At 46.0% G+C, this 21,121-nt stretch overlaps 1 protein-coding gene across 2 annotated transcripts in view; it reads right to left on the reverse strand.

Moving 5' to 3' along the window:
* The window catches only part of LOC129821073 (unconventional myosin-XVI-like), a 221,471-nt gene that overhangs the window by 128,646 nt on the left and 71,704 nt on the right, over positions 1-21,121 (reverse strand). For both annotated transcript variants that reach the window (XM_055878332.1, XM_055878333.1), the window contains exons 3-4: positions 14,718-14,788; positions 13,431-13,574 (exon numbers count right to left, since the gene is read on the reverse strand). In XM_055878332.1, the coding sequence (XP_055734307.1) occupies positions 13,431-13,574; positions 14,718-14,788 (215 nt within the window). The remainder of the gene's footprint in view (positions 1-13,430; positions 13,575-14,717; positions 14,789-21,121) is intronic.

Consider the following 21,121-nt stretch of genomic DNA (forward strand, 5'->3'; position numbering starts at 1 on the left):
TGCTGCCTGGGTTACAGTATGGTTAATGATGTATGCATGTGTTATTCATAATATTGTTTACCTAGCTGATATCTATCATGTCAAACTTGGCGGTCAATCAAGCAGGTAAAGACAACTACACCATCTACAGATGTGAAAATAAAGCACCAGCTGCCAGTCGAATGAGGCGTTATAAAATAATACAAAGAGCAGTATGAGTTTGACCATTTCAACTTAATCCTAATGTAATGTCGCCTCCCTACCACTGAGGAAGTACAGTTCCCGCTCAGCCCAGTCAAAACTGTTCGCTGCTCTGGCCCCCCAATGGTGGAACAAACTCCCTCACGACGCCAGGACAGCGGAGTCAATCACCACCTTCCGGAGACACCTGAAACCCCACCTCTTCAAGGAATACCTAGGATAAAGCAATCCTTCTGCCCCCCCCCCCCCCCCCCTTAAAAGATCTGATGCACTATTGTAAAGTGGCTGTTCCACCGGATGCCATAAGGTGAATGCACCAATTTGTAAGTCGCTCTGGATAAGAGCGTCTGCTAAATGACTTAAATGTAATGTAAATGTAATCCTTGTTTGTAATAGCAATAATGTTAGATACAATTTATTAAAGTAAATGATTTGACATGAAATGACTACTATATCTCAGTACAGGGTGCCTTTGGTGTCTGTCATCCCATCAATACAAATAGAGCATCATCTGTCTGACTGCAGATAGTAACTGCTGACACGTAGAAACAAACAGCATCCTATTGTCTCCCGGGTGCCAAGCGTGCAGCAAGGGGTTAACAAGCTGACCTCTGACCTTGACACGCTCCGCACTCACCGCAGCATTATGATGGATCAGTGTTCGTTGACCTGGCGACAGGAATCGGTTAACGCCACAACACGCCTGTGTCATAATTGGTGTTACTACGGCAACCACATTAGGATCCATACCAACAGCAAAAAAGAGGACTTGGTGGGATTGTCCCCTGGGATGGGGTTTCCACTAGATCGCACAGCCAGAAAGTCAAAATTGGCTATATTGTAAAAATGATTTAGCTTTTTGGTTACAGATTACAGTTGAAGTGTGGTTAAGGTGAAGGTTAAGGATAGGGTTAGGTTTAAAATCACATTTTAAGAATATAAATTGTAGAAATAGGCAGTGTTTATTACTTTGTTGGCGGGTTGGCGCCCCCCCTTGGTTGTGCTGTAGTGGAGACCTTTGTGGGCTATACTCGGCCTTGTCTCAGGATTGTAAGTTGGTGGTTGAGGATATCCCTCTAGTGGTGTGGGGGCTGTGCTTTGGCAGAGTGGGTGGGGTTATATCCTTCCTGTTTGGCCCTGTCCGGGGGTTTCTTCGGATGGGGCCACAGTGTCTCCTGACCGCTCCTGTCTCAGCCTCCAGTATTTATGCTGCAGTAGTTTATGTGTCGGGGGCTAGGGTCAGTTGGTTATACCTGGAGTACTTCTCCTGTCTTATCCAGTGTCCTGTGTGAACTTAAGTATGCTCTCTCTAATTCTCTCGTTCTCTCTTTCTGTCTGAGAACCTGAGCCCTAGGACCATACGTCAGGACTACCGGGCATGCTGACACCTTGCTGTCCCCAGTCCGCCCGGCCTTGCTGCTATTCCAGTTTCAACTGTTTCTGCCTGCGGTTACGAAACCCCTACCTGTCCCAGACCTGCTGTTTTCAACTCTTAATGATCGGCTATGAAAAGTCAACTGAGATTCATTCCTGATTATTATTTGACCATGCTTGTCATTTATGAACATTTTGAAAATCTTGGCTCTCTCTAATTTTCTCCTTCTCTCTTTCTCTCGGAGGACCTGAGCCCTAGGACCATACGTCGGGACTACCGGCCGTGGTGACTCCTTGCTGCCCCCAGTCCGCCTGGCCTTGCTGCTATTCCAGTTTCAACTCTTCTGCCTGCGGTTATGGAACCCCTACCTGTCCCAGACCTGCTGTTTTCAACTCTTAATGATCGGCTATGAAAAGCCAACTGAGATTTATTCCTGATTATTATTTGACCATGCTTGTCATTTATGAACATTTTGAAAATCTTGGCTCTCTCTAATTTTCTCCTTCTCTCTTTCTTTCTCTCGGAGGACCTGGGCCCTAGGACCATGCTTCGGGATTGCCGCCCGTGGTGACTCCTTGCTGTCCCCAGTCCGCCTGGCCTTGCTGCTATTCCAGTTTCAGCTGTTCTGCCTGCGGTTATGGAACCGCCACCTGTCCCAGACCTGTTGTTTTTCAACTCTTAATGATCAGCTATGAAAAGCCAACTGAAAATTATTAATGATTATTATTTGACCATGCTTGTCACTTATGAACATTTTTGAACATCTTGGCATAGTTCTGTTATAATCTCCACTCGGCACAGCCAGAAGAGGACTGGCCACCCCTCATAGCCTGGTTCCTCTCTAGGTTTCTTCCTAGGTTTTGGCCTTTCTAGGGAGTTTTTCCTAGCCACCGTGCTTCTACACCTGCATTCTAGCTGTTTGGGGTTTTAGGCTGGGTTTCTGTACAGCACTTCGAGATATTATCTGATGTACGAAGGGCTATATAAAATAAAATTGATTGATTGATTGATTGATTGACTTTGTGGTTGTGGTAACTAGTGACATCCCTGGGATGGCTTTAGAGACATTAGCTCCCTGGAGAGGAACTAAAACACTTACATGTCCCTAAATGAATGACATTAGAATGGACTACCTATACACTCTAGGAGTGATCCACCATCACCACCTATATGAACTAGTGTTCGCTTATGCTAAGCCAAATTATATCATTGTTTTCAGATTTGGTCAAATCCAAGACAGAACGAAAATACTGTAGGTTCCACTATTTTACCAGAGTTCAGACAAGGGTCATGTCATTAGGTATTTAAAGGCAAAAGTATTGGATTGCCAAAAGTGGGTCAGTCTTCTACTATAGTTTCACAGGGAATTATAAGATTCTAAACCAATCTAAAAGGAAGTTTCATAACAATAGAAGTTCTCAGGAGAACCAATTAATCACAATCTCCCATCTTAAGCCATGAGGAGTTAAGGAAGCCAGGAATATTAAGATGACTTCTGTAAGCCGTACTATCAAAACCCAGCACAACAGTAAGCACAAAGTTCAAGGTTCACTCAAACCTTTCAGAACAAGTGTGATAGTGAGGGGGGTTAACAACTCAGCGTGACACAACAGAGGAGCACTCTGGACAGACGAGACAGAGACAGGCCCCGCCTTCCAACTTTTCAGAATGCAAAGCGTAACAGAGAAAACTGAGATCATGACAGGGATCGTTTGGGCACGCAACTGAAACAATTCAAAACGTTGTGCAATGGAAAACTAAAACAAGCATTTCTTATTGGACAAGTTCAATTATTATCTCCTAGTTTCGTCCCGTGTTTTTCCGTTTGGTGCCTAGGGAATAGAACTCACCATTTCTGCTGGGAGACATTACAACAGAATGAGGACAACCTGCCAATTAGCCACTAATCGGCAATCGCTTATCTCATTGCTGCCTGCATGGGCCGTGTTAGCCATGCAATTCAGGAGAAACTAATTGACACAGTGAAATTAAATCAGATATGATAACGAACCAGCGATGCCACGATGGATTCTAGGGTCTGAATAGGGAACTATAGTGACGCCATAGACGGAGATGGCTTCTACAGTCTAGGCCTACATCTAGAGTAGCATTCATGTCGTTTCTTCATAGTTGCCGTTGTGGTTAAGGGCTATTTGATCATAGAGGATCATTATTCTCATGGGGAATCAACATGAAAGAGCTGTAAATTAATGACCAATACATTGAAGGAAATAATTCACTATAACTCCCTCATTATAATGAATTTAAACCGACTCCTACATTTAATATGAGGCAGATCGGTTTAGCATGAAGCAGCACTACTCTACTGTTGCCTATAGGCTCCTATCATAGTTTTATAACCAGTGACTAAAATCCCCTCCACTCCTCTGGCTGAGGCTTTAGTCACACAGAGAGGATAAATCCTGGCAGAAAGATGTTTGGAGACAGAGCAGTACCCGGAGCTGGGAATGGGGGTTTGGAATGGGATTGGGAACAGGGTTGGGAATGTGATGGAGGGCATTGGGAGTGCATGGGAAATTGGGAAGCTGTTTTCAATATGGAGATAAGATAATTAGCATTAGCGCCATCAAACATAGAGAGGGGGCGTGACAATAATGCTACCCCCCTCCTCCCCAATTACCAAGCCCCCTTCCCAGCACATACAGCCACGGTAAGTGCTATCCGAGATCCTTGGGATGTCCCTACACTAAACCCTACCCTAATCTTAACCCTTACCTTAATGAGTAGTTAACTATTTACAATGTTAGATGGTTCCTCACACTGAAAGTAGTCTATTGGCCAGGAGAAATTGTAATTTTTTGTTAAACAGCCATTACAAACTTCAGCTCACTATAGCAACCGCTAACATGTGAGCATGTTCAAAAATATAATGTCCAAATCACCTGAAATCAACTCCCTATTTGGTTTGATGATGATTTGGCCTTTAAAAAAAACATGCTTCAATGGAGTAGGGACCTATGATGGCCATAGGGCAAATTAGAGTATGAGTGGCCTAAACCGTTCAATGTTACATTGACCTGGGTGAATGGAATATGAATGAAAGTATGCTGTAATAGGAATAAGGCCATGCACATCAAAAAAATAACTCATCCTTCCTAATATTAAAACGACACCAACTGCCACTGGTAGGGACGTACCAAGGATCCTTGATAGCACGGACCATACAGCCACTGTACAATTTCCGTCAGCACAAACGCTGTCCTCCATTAAAAAGGGAGAGATGGAAACCCAAGGACAGTGATGGAGAGGAGGAGGAGAGGAATGAATGGAGGATGAGACGAAGGGAATGACAATCAAAGACAAGCCTGTCTAACATTCTGTTATAGGAAATCACTCTCAATATGCTACATTCCCCCCCTGTAGAAACAAAGCACATTCGTTGAGAAATTCCAGGTAACACTTCCTAGTATAAGCAATGTATTTCAAGTACATCTATTCTATAACCATTTTATAATGCATTATAATTACATTTACATTTAAGTCATTTAGCAGACGCTCTTATCCAGAGCGACTCACAAATTGGTGCATTCACCTAATTCACATGGATTGTGTATCTGTGCCATTCAGAGGGTGAATAGACAAGACCAAAGATTTCAGTGCCTTTAAAAAGGGCATGATAGTAGGTGCCCGGCCAGGCGCAGCGGTTTGTGTCAAGAACTGCAACCCTGCTGCGTTTTTCAGTTTCCCGTGTGTATCAAGAATGGTCCACCACCCAAAGGACATCCAGCCAACTTGACACAACTGTGGGAAGCATTGGAGTCAACATGGGCCAGGATCCCTGTAGAATTGAAGCAGTTCTAAGGGCAAAAGTTGCAACTCAATATTAGGAAGGTGTTCTTAATGTTTGTATGCTCAGCGTATGTTTATTAGCAGTTACATAGGAATTGCCACCAAATTCTCACAGTTAATTCCCTGATAGGAGTCTTGTTTCTGATCATGGGGCAGCAGGTAGCCTCAGGTTAAGAGAGTTGGGCCAGTAACTAAAAGGTTGGTTCAAAACGCTGGGCCGACTAGGTGAAAAATCTGCCGATGTGCCCTTGAGCAAGGCACTTAACCCTAATTGCTCTTTTCAGTCAGTCTGGATAACAGCGTGTGCTAAAAGTAAATCACAGCAGAATGCATTGACAGACTCTGTGCTGGAGAAGAATGAAGGAAAGGAACAGAAAGGAAATGCATCTTTAAGAAGGTTGCTATTTTGACTCTGCTACTGCCTTTACGTTATCTTACTCTGAGGAACACACACATTGTCACGATCGTCTTGAGGATAATGAGTGGACCAAGGCGCAGCGTGAAAGAAAGACATCTTCTTTTAATGAAGACAAACAAACACTTAATAAATGAACAAAACAAACGAACGATCGTGAAGCTAAAACGAACTACGTGTACACATGCAACATAGACATAGACAATTACCCACGAAAGCCTACTGTCTATGGCTGCCTAAAATATGGCTCCCAATCAGAGACAATGAATGACAGCTGTCTCTGATTGAGAACCATTCAGGCAACCATAGACTTGCCTAGACAACTATACTAAACCCAACCCCATACACTCAACAAAACCCCCTATACAATACAACCACCCAAGACGAGACAAAACATACAAAACATCCCCCCTGTCACACCCTGACCTAACCAAAATATTACAGAAACAAAGAATACTAAGGCCAGGGTGTGACACACATGTACGTACACACACACTCACACACAAATGAGTAGAAACACACACTATTTTAAATGGAATAAGTCTTCCCTCACAATTCACCAGAGGGAAGCTGAAGAGGCATGTAATCATTAAAAACATGTTTAAACTTTAACTCTATCTGTCCCACACCCTCCTTACCGCTCTCTCACCCTAACTTTCCCTCCCTCTGCTTGTCTCTCGCTCTCTTTTTGAATTGGCTTACCATTATTCAACCCCCATCTCTCTCTCCGTGTCTCTCTCCCTCTGTGTCTCTCTCTCCCCTCCCTCGCTCCTTCCTCTGGCTGACAGGTACTGTAGATGTGACCTCATTAACTAGAAAGTGGGTCTCAGTTAAAAGTGAAAGGAAAAAATTTAGTCACTGCCTCCCATGGAGATGTAATATAAACTCTTCCTCTTTTTCGCTCTTCCCGCCCTTCTCTCTCTCTCCTCCTGCAGAGCGCTGCATACTGTATCTATTTTCAGGGGTCTCCTTGGCAGGAGTAGTGTTTGGCCTAACTATATCACACACAGGCCCACTGACTGGGATGCCTACATGCAGCGCTGCTTTCAGGAAATCAAACCCTGCTCTGAAAGAAAGAGGAAGAGATGCAGAGGGGATGAATACACAGACAAACTCTCTCTCTTTCTCTCTTTCCGGCAGCTCTTCAACTACTGCAACATCCTCTCTGAGTATCCCTCATGCCCACCCCACCATACAGGTTCTGTTGCCAACCTAACACACCGGATCCAATCAGCAGAACCAGAATAGGACCTAACATCAAGCCAAACATAGCCCACCCTCCATCCCTCCACTTTTGCATGCTCCTGTCCCCTACTCCACAGCTGCTCCTGTCTCACACTGGACCAAATACTACAGAACACCAGACCTGACCCAAACCCCTCTGATAGTCCTGGTACTGCAGAACACCAGACCTGACCCAAACCCCTCTGATAGTCCTGGTACTGCAGAACACCAGACCTGACCCAAACCCCTCTGATAGTCTAATACTACAGAACACCAGACCTGACTCAAACCCCTCTGATAGTCTAATACTGCAGAACACCAGACCTGACTCAAACCCCTCTGATAGTCTAATACTGCAGAACACCAGCCCTGACCCAAACCCCTCTGATAGTCTAATACTGCAGAACACCAGCCCTGAGTCAAACCCCTCTGATAGTCTAATACCGCAGAACACCAGACCTGACCCAAACCCCTCTGATAGTCCTGGTACTGCAGAACACCAGACCTGACCCAAACCCCTCTGATAGTCCTGGTACTGCAGAACACCACACCTGACCCAAACCCCTCTGATAGTCTAATACTGCAGAAAACCAGACCTGACCCAAACCCCTCTGATAGTCCTGGTACTGCAGAACACCAGACCTGACCCAAACCCCTCTGATAGTCCTGGTACTGCAGAACACCAGACCTGACCCAAACCCCTCTGATAGTCTAATACTGCAGAACACCAGACCTGACCCAAACCCCTCTGATAGTCTAATACTGCAGAACACCAGCCCTGAGTCAAACCCCTCTGATAGTCTAATACCACAGAACACCAGACCTGACCCAAACCCCTCTGATAGTCCTGGTACTGCAGAACACCAGACCTGACCCAAACCCCTCTGATAGTCCTGGTACTGCAGAACACCAGACCTGACCCAAACCCCTCTGATAGTCTAATACTGCAGAAAACCAGACCTGACCCAAACCCCTCTGATAGTCCTGGTACTACAGAACACCAGACCTGACCCAAACCCCTCTGATAGTCCTGGTACTGCAGAACACCAGACCTGACCCAAACCCCTCAGATAGTCTAATACTACAGAACACCAGACCTGACCCAAACCCCTCTGATAGTCCTGGTGCTACAGAACACCAGACCTGACCCAAACCCCTCTGATAGTCCTGGTACTACAGAACACCAGACCTGACCCAAACCCCTCTGATAGTCTAATACTACAGAACACCAGACCTGACCCAAACCCCTCTGATAGTCTAATACTACAGAACACCAGACCTGATCCAAACCCCTCTGATAGTCTAATACTACAGAACACCAGACCTGACCCAAACCCCTCTGATAGTCCTGGTACTGCAGAACACCAGACCTGATCGAAACCCCTCTGATAGTCCTGGTACACCAGAACACCAGACCTGACCCAAACCCCTCTGAAAGTCTAACACTACAGAACACCAGACCTGACCCAAACCCCTCTGATAGTCCTGGTACTACAGAACACCAGACCTGACCCAAACCCCTCTGATATTCTAATACTACAGAACACCAGACCTGATCCAAACCCCTCTGATAGTCCTGGTACTACAGAACACCAGACCTGACCCAAACCCCTCTGATAGTCCTGGTACTACAGAACACCAGACCTGACCCAAACCCCTCTGATAGTCTAATACTACAGAACACCAGACCTGATCCAAACCCCTCTGATAGTCTAATACTACAGAACACCAGACCTGATCCAAACCCCTCTGATAGTCCTGGTACTACAGAACACCAGACCTGACCCAAACCCCTCTGATAGTCCTGGTACTGCAGAACACCAGACCTGATCCAAACCCCTCTGATAGTCTAATACTGCAGAACACCAGACCTGACCCAAACCCCTCTGATAGTCTAATACTGCAGAACACCAGACCTGACCCAAACCCCTCTGATAGTCTAATACTGCAGAACACCAGACCTGATCCAAACCCCTCTGATAGTCTTGGTACTACAGAACACCAGACCTGACCCAAACCCCTCAGATAGTCTAATACTACAGAACACCAGACCTGACCCAAACCCCTCTGATAGTCTAATACTACAGAACACCAGACCTGACCCAAACCCCTCTGATAGTCTAATACTACAGAACACCAGACCTGATCCAAACCCCTCTGATAGTCCTGGTACTGCAGAACACCAGACCTGACCCAAACCCCTCAGATAGTCTAATACTACAGAACACCAGACCTGATCCAAACCCCTCTGATAGTCCTGGTACTACAGAACACCAGACCTGACCCAAACCCCTCTGATAGTCTAATACTACAGAACACCAGACCTGACCCAAACCCCTCTGATAGTCCTGGTACACCAGAACACCAGACCTGACCCAAACCCCTCTGAAAGTATAACACTACAGAACACCAGACCTGACCCAAACCCCTCTGATAGTCCTGGTACTGCAGAACACTAGACCTGACCCAAACCCCTCTGATAGTCTAATACTACAGAACACCAGACCTGATCCAAACCCCTCTGATAGTCCTGGTACTACAGAACACCAGACCTGACCCAAACCCCTCTGATAGTCCTGGTACTACAGAACACCAGACCTGACCCAAACCCCTCTGATAGTCTAATACTACAGAACACCAGACCTGATCCAAACCCCTCTGATAGTCTAATACTACAGAACACCAGACCTGATCCAAACCCCTCTGATAGTCTAATACTACAGAACACCAGACCTGACCCAAACCCCTCTGATAGTCTAATACTACAGAACACCAGACCTGACCCAAACCCCTCTGATAGTCTAATACTACAGAACACCAGACCTGACCCAAACCCCTCTGATAGTCTAATACTACAGAACACCAGACCTGACCCAAACCCCTCTGATAGTCCTGGTACTGCAGAACACCAGACCTGACCCAAACCCCTCTGATAGTCTAATACTACAGAACACCAGACCTGACCCAAACCCCTCTGATAGTCCTGGTACACCAGAACACCAGACCTGACCCAAACCCCTCTGAAAGTCTAACACTACAGAACACCAGACCTGACCCAAACCCCTCTGATAGTCCTGGTACTACAGAACACTAGACCTGACCCAAACCCCTCTGATAGTCTAATACTACAGAACACCAGACCTGATCCAAACCCCTCTGATAGTCTAATACTACAGAACACCAGACCTGACCCAAACCCCTCTGATAGTCCTGGTACTGCAGAACACCAGACCTGATCGAAACCCCTCTGATAGTCCTGGTACACCAGAACACCAGACCTGACCCAAACCCCTCTGAAAGTCTAACACTACAGAACACCAGACCTGAACCAAACCCCTCTGATAGTCCTGGTACTACAGAACACCAGACCTGACCCAAACCCCTCTGATATTCTAATACTACAGAACACCAGACCTGATCCAAACCCCTCTGATAGTCCTGGTACTACAGAACACCAGACCTGACCCAAACCCCTCTGATAGTCCTGGTACTACAGAACACCAGACCTGACCCAAACCCTTTGATAGTCTAATACTACAGAACACCAGACCTGATCCAAACCCCTCTGATAGTCTAATACTACAGAACACCAGACCTGATCCAAACCCCTCTGATAGTCCTGGTACTACAGAACACCAGACCTGACCCAAACCCCTCTGATAGTCCTGGTACTGCAGAACACCAGACCTGATCCAAACCCCTCTGATAGTCTAATACTGCAGAACACCAGACCTGACCCAAACCCCTCTGATAGTCTAATACTGCAGAACACCAGACCTGACCCAAACCCCTCTGATAGTCTAATACTGCAGAACACCAGACCTGATCCAAACCCCTCTGATAGTCTTGGTACTACAGAACACCAGACCTGACCCAAACCCCTCAGATAGTCTAATACTACAGGACACCAGACCTGACCCAAACCCCTCTGATAGTCTAATACTACAGAACACCAGACCTGACCCAAACCCCTCTGATAGTCTAATACTACAGAACACCAGACCTGATCCAAACCCCTCTGATAGTCCTGGTACTGCAGAACACCAGACCTGACCCAAACCCCTCAGATAGTCTAATACTACAGAACACCAGACCTGATCCAAACCCCTCTGATAGTCCTGGTACTACAGAACACCAGACCTGACCCAAACCCCTCTGATAGTCTAATACTACAGAACACCAGACCTGACCCAAACCCCTCTGATAGTCCTGGTACACCAGAACACCAGACCTGACCCAAACCCCTCTGAAAGTATAACACTACAGAACACCAGACCTGACCCAAACCCCTCTGATAGTCCTGGTACTGCAGAACACTAGACCTGACCCAAACCCCTCTGATAGTCTAATACTACAGAACACCAGACCTGATCCAAACCCCTCTGATAGTCCTGGTACTACAGAACACCAGACCTGACCCAAACCCCTCTGATAGTCCTGGTACTGCAGAACACCAGACCTGACCCAAACCCCTCTGATAGTCTAATACTACAGAACACCAGACCTGACCCAAACCCCTCTGATAGTCTAATACTACAGAACACCAGACCTGACCCAAACCCCTCTGATAGTCCTGGTACACCAGAACACCAGACCTGACCCAAACCCCTCTGAAAGTCTAACACTACAGAACACCAGACCTGACCCAAACCCCTCTGATAGTCCTGGTACTACAGAACACTAGACCTGACCCAAACCCCTCTGATAGTCTAATACTACAGAACACCAGACCTGATCCAAACCCCTCTGATAGTCCTGGTACTACAGAACACCAGACCTGACCCAAACCCCTCTGATAGTCCTGGTACTACAGAACACCAGACCTGACCCAAACCCCTCTGATAGTCTAATACTACAGAACACCAGACCTGATCCAAACCCCTCAGATAGTCTAATACTACAGAACACCAGACCTGACCCAAACCCCTCTGATAGTCTAATACTACAGAACACCAGACCTGATCCAAACCCCTCTGATAGTCTAATACTACAGAACACCAGACCTGATCCAAACCCCTCTGATAGTCCTGGTACTACAGAACACCAGGCCTGACCCAAACCCCTCTGATAGTCCTGGTACTGCAGAACACCAGACCTGATCCAAACCCCTCTGATAGTCTAATACTGCAGAACACCAGACCTGACCCAAACCCCTCTGATAGTCTAATACTACAGAACACCAGACCTGATCCAAACCCCTCTGATAGTCTAATACTGCAGAACACCAGACCTGACCCAAACCCCTCTGATAGTCCTTGTACTACAGAACACCAGACCTGATCGAAACCCCTCTGATAGTCTAATACTGCAGAACACCAGACCTGACCCAAACCCCTCTGATAGTCCTGGTACTACAGAACACCAGACCTGATCCAAACCCCTCTGATAGTCTAATACTACAGAACACCAGACCTGACCCAAACCCCTCTGATAGTCTAATACTGCAGAACACCAGACCTGATCCAAACCCCTCTGATAGTCTTGGTACTACAGAACACCAGACCTGACCCAAACCCCTCAGATAGTCTAATACTACAGAACACCAGACCTGACCCAAACCCCTCTGATAGTCTAATACTACAGAACACCAGACCTGACCCAAACCCCTCTGATAGTCTAATACTACAGAACACCAGACCTGATCCAAACCCCTCTGATAGTCCTGGTACTGCAGAACACCAGACCTGACCCAAACCCCTCAGATAGTCTAATACTACAGAACACCAGACCTGATCCAAACCCCTCTGATAGTCCTGGTACTACAGAACACCAGACCTGACCCAAACCCCTCTGATAGTCTAATACTACAGAACACCAGACCTGACCCAAACCCCTCTGATAGTCCTGGTACTGCAGAACACCAGACCTGACCCAAACCCCTCTGATAGTCTAATACTACAGAACACCAGACCTGACCCAAACCCCTCTGATAGTCCTGGTACTACAGAACACCAGACCTGACCCAAACCCCTCTGATAGTCCTGGTACTGCAGAACACCAGACCTGACCCAAACCCCTCTGATAGTCTAATACTACAGAACACCAGACCTGACCCAAACCCCTCTGATAGTCCTGGTACTACAGAACACCAGACCTGACCCAAACCCCTCTGATAGTCCTGGTACTACAGAACACCAGACCTGATCCAAACCCCTCTGATAGTCCTGGTACTGCAGAAAACCAGACCTGATCCAAACCCCTCTGGACTGACCCCATAGGAAAATATTATTATGATGTTGTGATGCTAAATATAGACCAATGTTAAGACATTCACATCCAACATGTGTGTATGTAAGTGTGTGTGTGTGTGTGTGTGTGTGTGTGTGTGTGTGTGTGTGTGTGTGTGTGTGTGTGTGTGTGTGTGTGTGTGTGTGTGTGTGTGTGTGTGTGTGTGTGTGTGTGTGTGTGTGTGTGTGTGTTTCTTACCAGCAATAGCAGCAGCACCATATCGGCGTGGTCACACACACATGCCACGTGCAGGGCTGTCCAGAGGTCCTCATCCTGCAGGTTGACGTTAAGCCCTCGCTCAATCAAAACCTCTGCAGCAAACACGTTGTCATGGCGAGCACACTATGGGATAGAGAGAGAGAGACAGATGAAGAGAGAGAGAAAGGGAGAAAGAAAGAGACAGCGAGGAAGAGAGAGAGAGTGGCGGTTGGATAATGGTGAGCCAATTGAAATTGTTGATTGTTTTTCAATTATAGTGCCATTTCTGCTGAGGCATGGTTAGTTAAATGTTCTACGGTCCAGGGAACATTCAATATTTATTTGCAGACATGGTTGAAATGTATAATACAGTGCATTTAATCAAAACTCATATCACCATGGTGGCTATAATATTTTATTATCATGTATACAGTATGGGAACAATCTAAATAGTTAAAAACAATAGGTTTATGTGTTTGTGTGTGTGTGTGTGCGTGTGTGTGCGTGTGTGTGTGTGCAGAGCCCGCTTTAGCCTATTCGGTGCCCTAAACGAGATTTGGTTAGGGAGCCCTCCTTCTCACAGCGAAACATTTTAGTGGCCCCCCTTTTGATGCCGGAGGGAAAAAGGTACATTTTCTGCAATTCTACCAATTTCGCCATGGGGTGGAGAGAACAATTTGCAATTTTAAAGGGGAATAACATCAAATTTAATCTCCGACTCGCTGTTGGACTGTGTCAACATGCAAACCTCTCTCACTCAGGGAGAGCGAGGTAGAGCGAGAGCTAGAACGAGAGCTAGTTCCCTGAGTGAGAGATGTGCGCACGTTGACAGACAGTCCAACAACGAGTCAGAGGAATTTAGGAACAAAGACACATTATCTGAATTCTTAATTATTCCCCTTTAAAGCTATTTCCTACAATTCAACACATTTTGCCATGATGTATGCCAAGTTAATATGATATCTGAGTGAGAGTGGCTAACAAAATCATTGGGGGACCTCGGAGGCCAGGGCCCCTGGGAATGTGCCCTGCGTGCCCAGTCAGTCTTTGGCCATGATTACAAAAAAGTTAGATAGTTGGCTAGACTAACTAACGATCAAAAAATGTACATGGCAAATTATCAGCAAATGAGTTACATAACGAGAGATAAACTGCTGGTGCACAACCACATTTCCAAAATGCATCTGTTGTATTCTACTATTCTAACTGTCAATAGTAAGTTGAGACACCGAGTGAGGATTCTTCTGTTGCTTATGTCTGGAGTTGGCCATGTGTGTGTGTTCTTACCAGGTGTAGAAGAGAACCTCCAGAGGAGATAGGAGTGTTGGGGTCAGCTCCCTCCTTCAGCAGACACAGCACTGCAACATAGAAAGAGAGAGCAATGTTACTTTATATATTACACACTTATAAACCACAAACGCCTAGTGTTTGAACCCATGTGGATGCACCAATTTGTAAGTCGCTCTGGATAAGAGCGTCTGCTAAATGACTTAAATGTAAATGTAAATGTAATGTGGATGTAGCAACAACAAAGATAGACAGGAAGACAGACAGCCGAAGTAGAAAATAACAGATAAACAATATTACTTGAAATGAAGCACAATTGGAAAAACTCGCATTGTATTTTTCCAATAAACCTGCACTTGTAAATGCATGCATGCACGCACGCACGCACGCACGAACACACACACACACACACACACACACACACACACACACACACACACACACACACACACACACACACACACACACACACACACACACACACACACACACAATACAGCTTCCTGCACTCCAGTATAATCCCCTGTGTGTGGTTTGTACTCCACGTGCCCTTGAGGAGTCAGTCAGTTATCAGTCAGTCAGTCATCAGTCAGTCAGTCATCAGCCAGTCTTCAGTCAGTTATAAGTCAGTCATCAGTCAGTCAGTTAGTCAGTTATCAGTCAGTCATCTGTCATCAGTCAGTCATCAGTTATCAGTCAATCAGATATAAGTCAATCAGATATCAGTCAGTCATCAGTTATCAGTCAGTCAGTCATCAGTCAGTCAGTCAGTCATCAGTCAGTCAGTCAGTCAGTCATCAGTCAGTCAGTCAGTCATGAGACAGTCAGTGTTCAGTCAATCAATCAGTCATTAGTCATCAGTCAATCAGTTATCAGTCAGTCAGTCAGTCATCAGTCAGTCAGTCATCAGCCAGTCATCAGTCAGTCAGTTATCATTCAGTCAGTCATCAGTCATCAGTCAGTCAGTCATCAGACAGTCATCAGTCAGTCAGTTATCATTCAGTCAGTCATCAGTCATCAGTCAGTCAGTCATCAGTCAGACATTAGTCAGTCAGTCGCCAGTCATCAGTCAGTCAGTTATCATTCAGTCAGTCATCAGTCATCAGTCAGTCAGTCATCAGTCAGACATTAGTCAGTCAGTCGCCAGTTATCAGTCAGTCAGTTATCAGTCAGACATTAGTCAGGCAGTCATCAGTCAGTTATCATTCAGTCAGTCATCAGTCATCAGTCAGTCAGTCACCAGTCAGACATTAGTCAGTCAGTCGCCAGTTATCAGTCAGTCAGTTATCAATCAGTCATCAGTCAGTTATCAGTCAGTCAGTCAGTCATCAGTTATCAGTCAGTCAGTTATCAGTTAGTCATCAGTCAGACATCAGTCAGGCATTAGTCAGTCAGTTATCAATCAGTCAGGCATCAGTCAGTCAGTCATCAGTCAGACATCAGTCAGTCAGTCTTCAGTTATCAGTCAGTCAGTTATCAGTCAGTCAGTCAGTCAGTCATCAGTCAGTCACCAGTCATCAGTTAGTTATCAAGCAGTCCGTCATTAGTCAGACATCGGTCAGTCAGTCAGTTATCAGTCATCAGTCAGTCAGTCATCAGTCAGTTATCAATCGTCTGTTAGTCAGTTATCAGTCGTCAGTCAGTCAGAGTGTATCAGAGTGTATGAGCCCACTACCATTACAGTAGCAGTTGTGAGAGGTGGAGTATCTGCCTGGATACAATGGCTCACTCCCTTACATCACATCAGAATACATCAGCTCTACTAAGCCAGAGTGCACTGCACTAACACACTGACACAGATCTGCACTACAAATATAGTAACTACATCATGCGCGCACGCACGCACGCACGAACACACACACACACACACACACACACACACACACACACACACACACACACACACACACACACACACACACACACACACACACACACACACACACACAATACAGCTTCCTGCACTCCAGTATAATCCCCTGTGTGTGGTTTGTACTCCACGTGCCCTTGAGGAGTCAGTCAGTTATCAGTCAGTCAGTCATCAGTCAGTCAGTCATCAGCCAGTCTTCAGTCAGTTATAAGTCAGTCATCAGTCAGTCAGTTAGTCAGTTATCAGTCAGTCATCTGTCATCAGTCAGTCATCAGTTATCAGTCAATCAGATATAAGTCAATCAGATATCAGTCAGTCATCAGTTATCAGTCAGTCAGTCATCAGTCAGTCAGTCAGTCATCAGTCAGTCAGTCAGTCAGTCATCAGTCAGTCAGTCAGTCATGAGACAGTCAGTGTTCAGTCAATCAATCAGTCATTAGTCATCAGTCAATCAGTTATCAGTCAGTCAGTCAGTCATCAGTCAGTCAGTCATCAGCCAGTCATCAGTCAGTCAGTTATCATTCAGTCAGTCATCAGTCATCAGTCAGTCAGTCATCAGACAGTCATCAGTCAGTCAGTTATCATTCAGTCAGTCATCAGTCATCAGTCAGTCAGTCATCAGTCAGACATTAGTCAGTCAGTCGCCAGTCATCAGTCAGTCAGTTATCATTCAGTCAGTCATCAGTCATCAGTCAGTCAGTCATCAGTCAGACATTAGTCAGTCAGTCGCCAGTTATCAGTCAGTCAGTTATCAGTCAGACATTAGTCAGGCAGTCATCAGTCAGTTATCATTCAGTCAGTCATCAGTCATCAGTCAGTCAGTCACCAGTCAGACATTAGTCAGTCAGTCGCCAGTTATCAGTCAGTCAGTTATCAATCAGTCATCAGTCAGTTATCAGTCAGTCAGTCAGTCATCAGTTATCAGTCAGTCAGTTATCAGTTAGTCATCAGTCAGACATCAGTCAGGCATTAGTCAGTCAGTTATCAATCAGTCAGGCATCAGTCAGTCAGTCATCAGTCAGACATCAGTCAGTCAGTCTTCAGTTATCAGTCAGTCAGTTATCAGTCAGTCAGTCAGTCAGTCATCAGTCAGTCACCAGTCATCAGTTAGTTATCAAGCAGTCCGTCATTAGTCAGACATCGGTCAGTCAGTCAGTTATCAGTCATCAGTCAGTCAGTCATCAGTCAGTTATCAATCGTCTGTTAGTCAGTTATCAGTCGTCAGTCAGTCAGAGTGTATCAGAGTGTATGAGCCCACTACCATTACAGTAGCAGTTGTGAGAGGTGGAGTATCTGCCTGGATACAATGGCTCACTCCCTTACATCACATCAGAATACATCAGCTCTACTAAGCCAGAGTGCACTGCACTAACACACTGACACAGATCTGCACTACAAATATAGTAACTACATCATGCGCCACACACTGACACAGAACTGGTCATTCTGCTCTACAAACCGCCATTTATTCTACTGTACTCACACAGACATTGATCTGCTTTACAAAAAGCTGAACTCTATTGAAAAACCAACACTGAACTGTTGATCCTTTAATCAAAGACTCACACAGATCTGGCCCAACCACTCCCAAACCACTCCCAAACCACTCCCAAACCACTCCCAAACCACTCCCATCCACTCCCATCCACTCCCATCCACTCCCAAACCACCCCCAAACCACTCCCATCCCAATCCCAAACCACTCCAAACCACTCCTAAATCAATCCCATCCCAATCCCAAACCAATCCCAAACCACTCACAAACCACTCCAAACCACTCCTAAATCAATCCCATCCCAATCCCAAACCACTCCTAAATCAATCCCATCCCATCGCAATCCCAACACACTCCCAAACCACTCCCAAACCACTCCTAAATCAATCCCATCCCAATCCCAAACCACTCCCAAACCACACCCAAACCACTCCCATCCACTCCCATCCACTCCCATCCACTCCAAAACCACCCCCAAACCACTCCCAAAACACTCCCATCCCAATCCCAAACCACTCCCATCCCAATCCCAAACCACTCCCAAACCACTCCCAAACCACTCCTAAATCAATCCCAAACCACTCCCAAACCACTCCAAACCACTCCTAAATCAATCCCAAACCACTCCCAAACCACTCCCAAACCACTCCCATCCACTCCCAAACCACTCCAAACCACTCCCAAACCACTCCCATCCACTCCCAAACCACCCCCAAACCACCCCCAAACCACTCCCAAAACACTCCCATCCCAATCCCAAACCACTCCCATCCCAATCCCAAACCACTCCCAACACACTCCCAAACCACTCCAAACCACTCCCAAACCACTCCCATCCACTCCCAAACCACCCCCAAACCACCCCCAAACCACTCCCAAAACACTCCCATCCCAATCCCAAACCACTCCCATCCCAATCCCAAACCACTCCCAACACACTCCCAAACCACTCCCAAACCACTCCCATCCACTCCCAAACCACCCCCAAACCACCCCCAAACCACTCTTAAATCAATCCCAAACCACTCCCATCCACTCCCAAACCACTCCCAAAACACTCCCATCCCAATCCCAAACCACTCCTAAATCAATCCCACACCACTCCCAAACCACTCCCAAACCACTCCCATCCACTCCCAACACACTCCCAAACCACTCCCAAACCACTCCCATCCACTCCCAAACCACCCCCAAACCACCCCCAAACCACTCCCATCCACTCCCATCCACTCCCAACACACTCCCAAACCACTCCAAACCACTCCCATCCACTCCCATCCACTCCCAACACACTCCCAAACCACCCCCAAACCACTCCTAAATCAATCCCAAACCACTCCCATCCACTCCCAACACACCCCCAAACCACTCCTAAATCAATCCCAAACCACTCCCATCCACTCCCATCCACTCCCACCACACCCCCAAACCACTCCTAAATCAATCCCAAACCACTCCAAACCACTCCCAAACCACTCCCATCCACTCCAAACCCCTCCCAAACCACTCCCATCCACTCCCAACACAGTCCCAAACCACTCCCAACACACTCCCAAACCACTCCCAACACACTCCCAAACCACTCCAAACCCCTCCCAAACCACTCCCATCCACTCCCAAACCACTCCCATCCACTCCCAACACACTCCCAAACCACTCCCAAACCACTCCCAAACAAAGCTATAATGATTCTATTGAGAGGGAGAAAAGGAGGAGATGAAAAGACAAAGAGCATGAGGAATTGAGAGAGATGGACATAGAGAGAGACAGAGAGAGAGAGGGCTGTAGACATTTTTCCTCAACAACAGTGACAAGCCAAGATGGATGCTGAATAAACATTAGGAGACCTTCCCTCAGCAAAACATCAAACTACTATGTCATGCAAGCTGCACGCACACTAACTCACTGATTCTCTTAAACAATCATTTAACCAGAGCTGTTAGCAGTGAGGGTAATAACCACTGTTATTACCATGGTGATCATGCCATTTCCATCCTATGAACCCTAGTGATGAACCCTATGGGGTCGCTTAGCCTAAGTGGTCATTATCTAAATAAATGTGTTTTTAATGATCACACACACACACACACACACACACACACACACACACACACACACACACACACACACACACACACACACACACACACACACACACACACACACACACACACACACACACACACACACACACACACACACACATGTCAAACTGAGCTAGGACATAGCACCAGCGTAACAGTAATTTAACAGTAGTACTGCAGTAGAGTTTGACCATGCAGTGCGTGTTTCAGTAGAATCAGTGGGATCACTTGTTGGTCAGTTAAATCCTCAAAGTATCTTTGCAGGCTGCTCCATTAATTTCTCTCTAGGTCATATTCCTATACTGTAAGGACCTCACTGATCAACCAACCAATCTCTCCTTTTTCCTGATAATGGAAGATCCTTAATTGTTTATAGAAGAATTATAAACACACAGGCACATACAGTACACAGACACGCAGGCATGAGTACACAGCCACCGAAACACAAGCACACACACACCACACACACATTTACATGCAACCTCCTTGGTGCTTAATGGAGCTTAAATGGTTGCTGAGGAAGAACACAGCTTTCATTAAGTTAATCAACACAATTATCTCTCGCTCGCTCTTTCTCTCTCACACACGCCTTCTCTCACTCCTGCCTGAAGCTCAGGAATATAATCCCAGCTATGTTAGTAATCAAGCTTCATTTAACAGAGCTAGAGCAATTGATATGAAATAGTTACAGTATTATTGTTGTGTTCAATGAGTCATTAGTGTAGTATTAGTTTCTAATCCCAACATAAGGATTTATTTGCAATGTGATATGTGGTGGTCGCATCACCCGACACCTACTTTAGTTGAATGCACTGGATAAAATTGTCTGCTAAATGATTAAAATGTCATGTAAATTGCATCTTATTTAGTATTTCATTACTATTATTATCATAAGAGACTGATACAGTCAGGCGCCGGCTGGACGGCCTCAGGTCTGTCGGACATTCCATCTGTT

Source organism: Salvelinus fontinalis, chromosome 23, assembly GCF_029448725.1.
Source record: "Salvelinus fontinalis isolate EN_2023a chromosome 23, ASM2944872v1, whole genome shotgun sequence".
In the NCBI taxonomy this organism is placed as follows: domain Eukaryota; kingdom Metazoa; phylum Chordata; class Actinopteri; order Salmoniformes; family Salmonidae; genus Salvelinus; species Salvelinus fontinalis.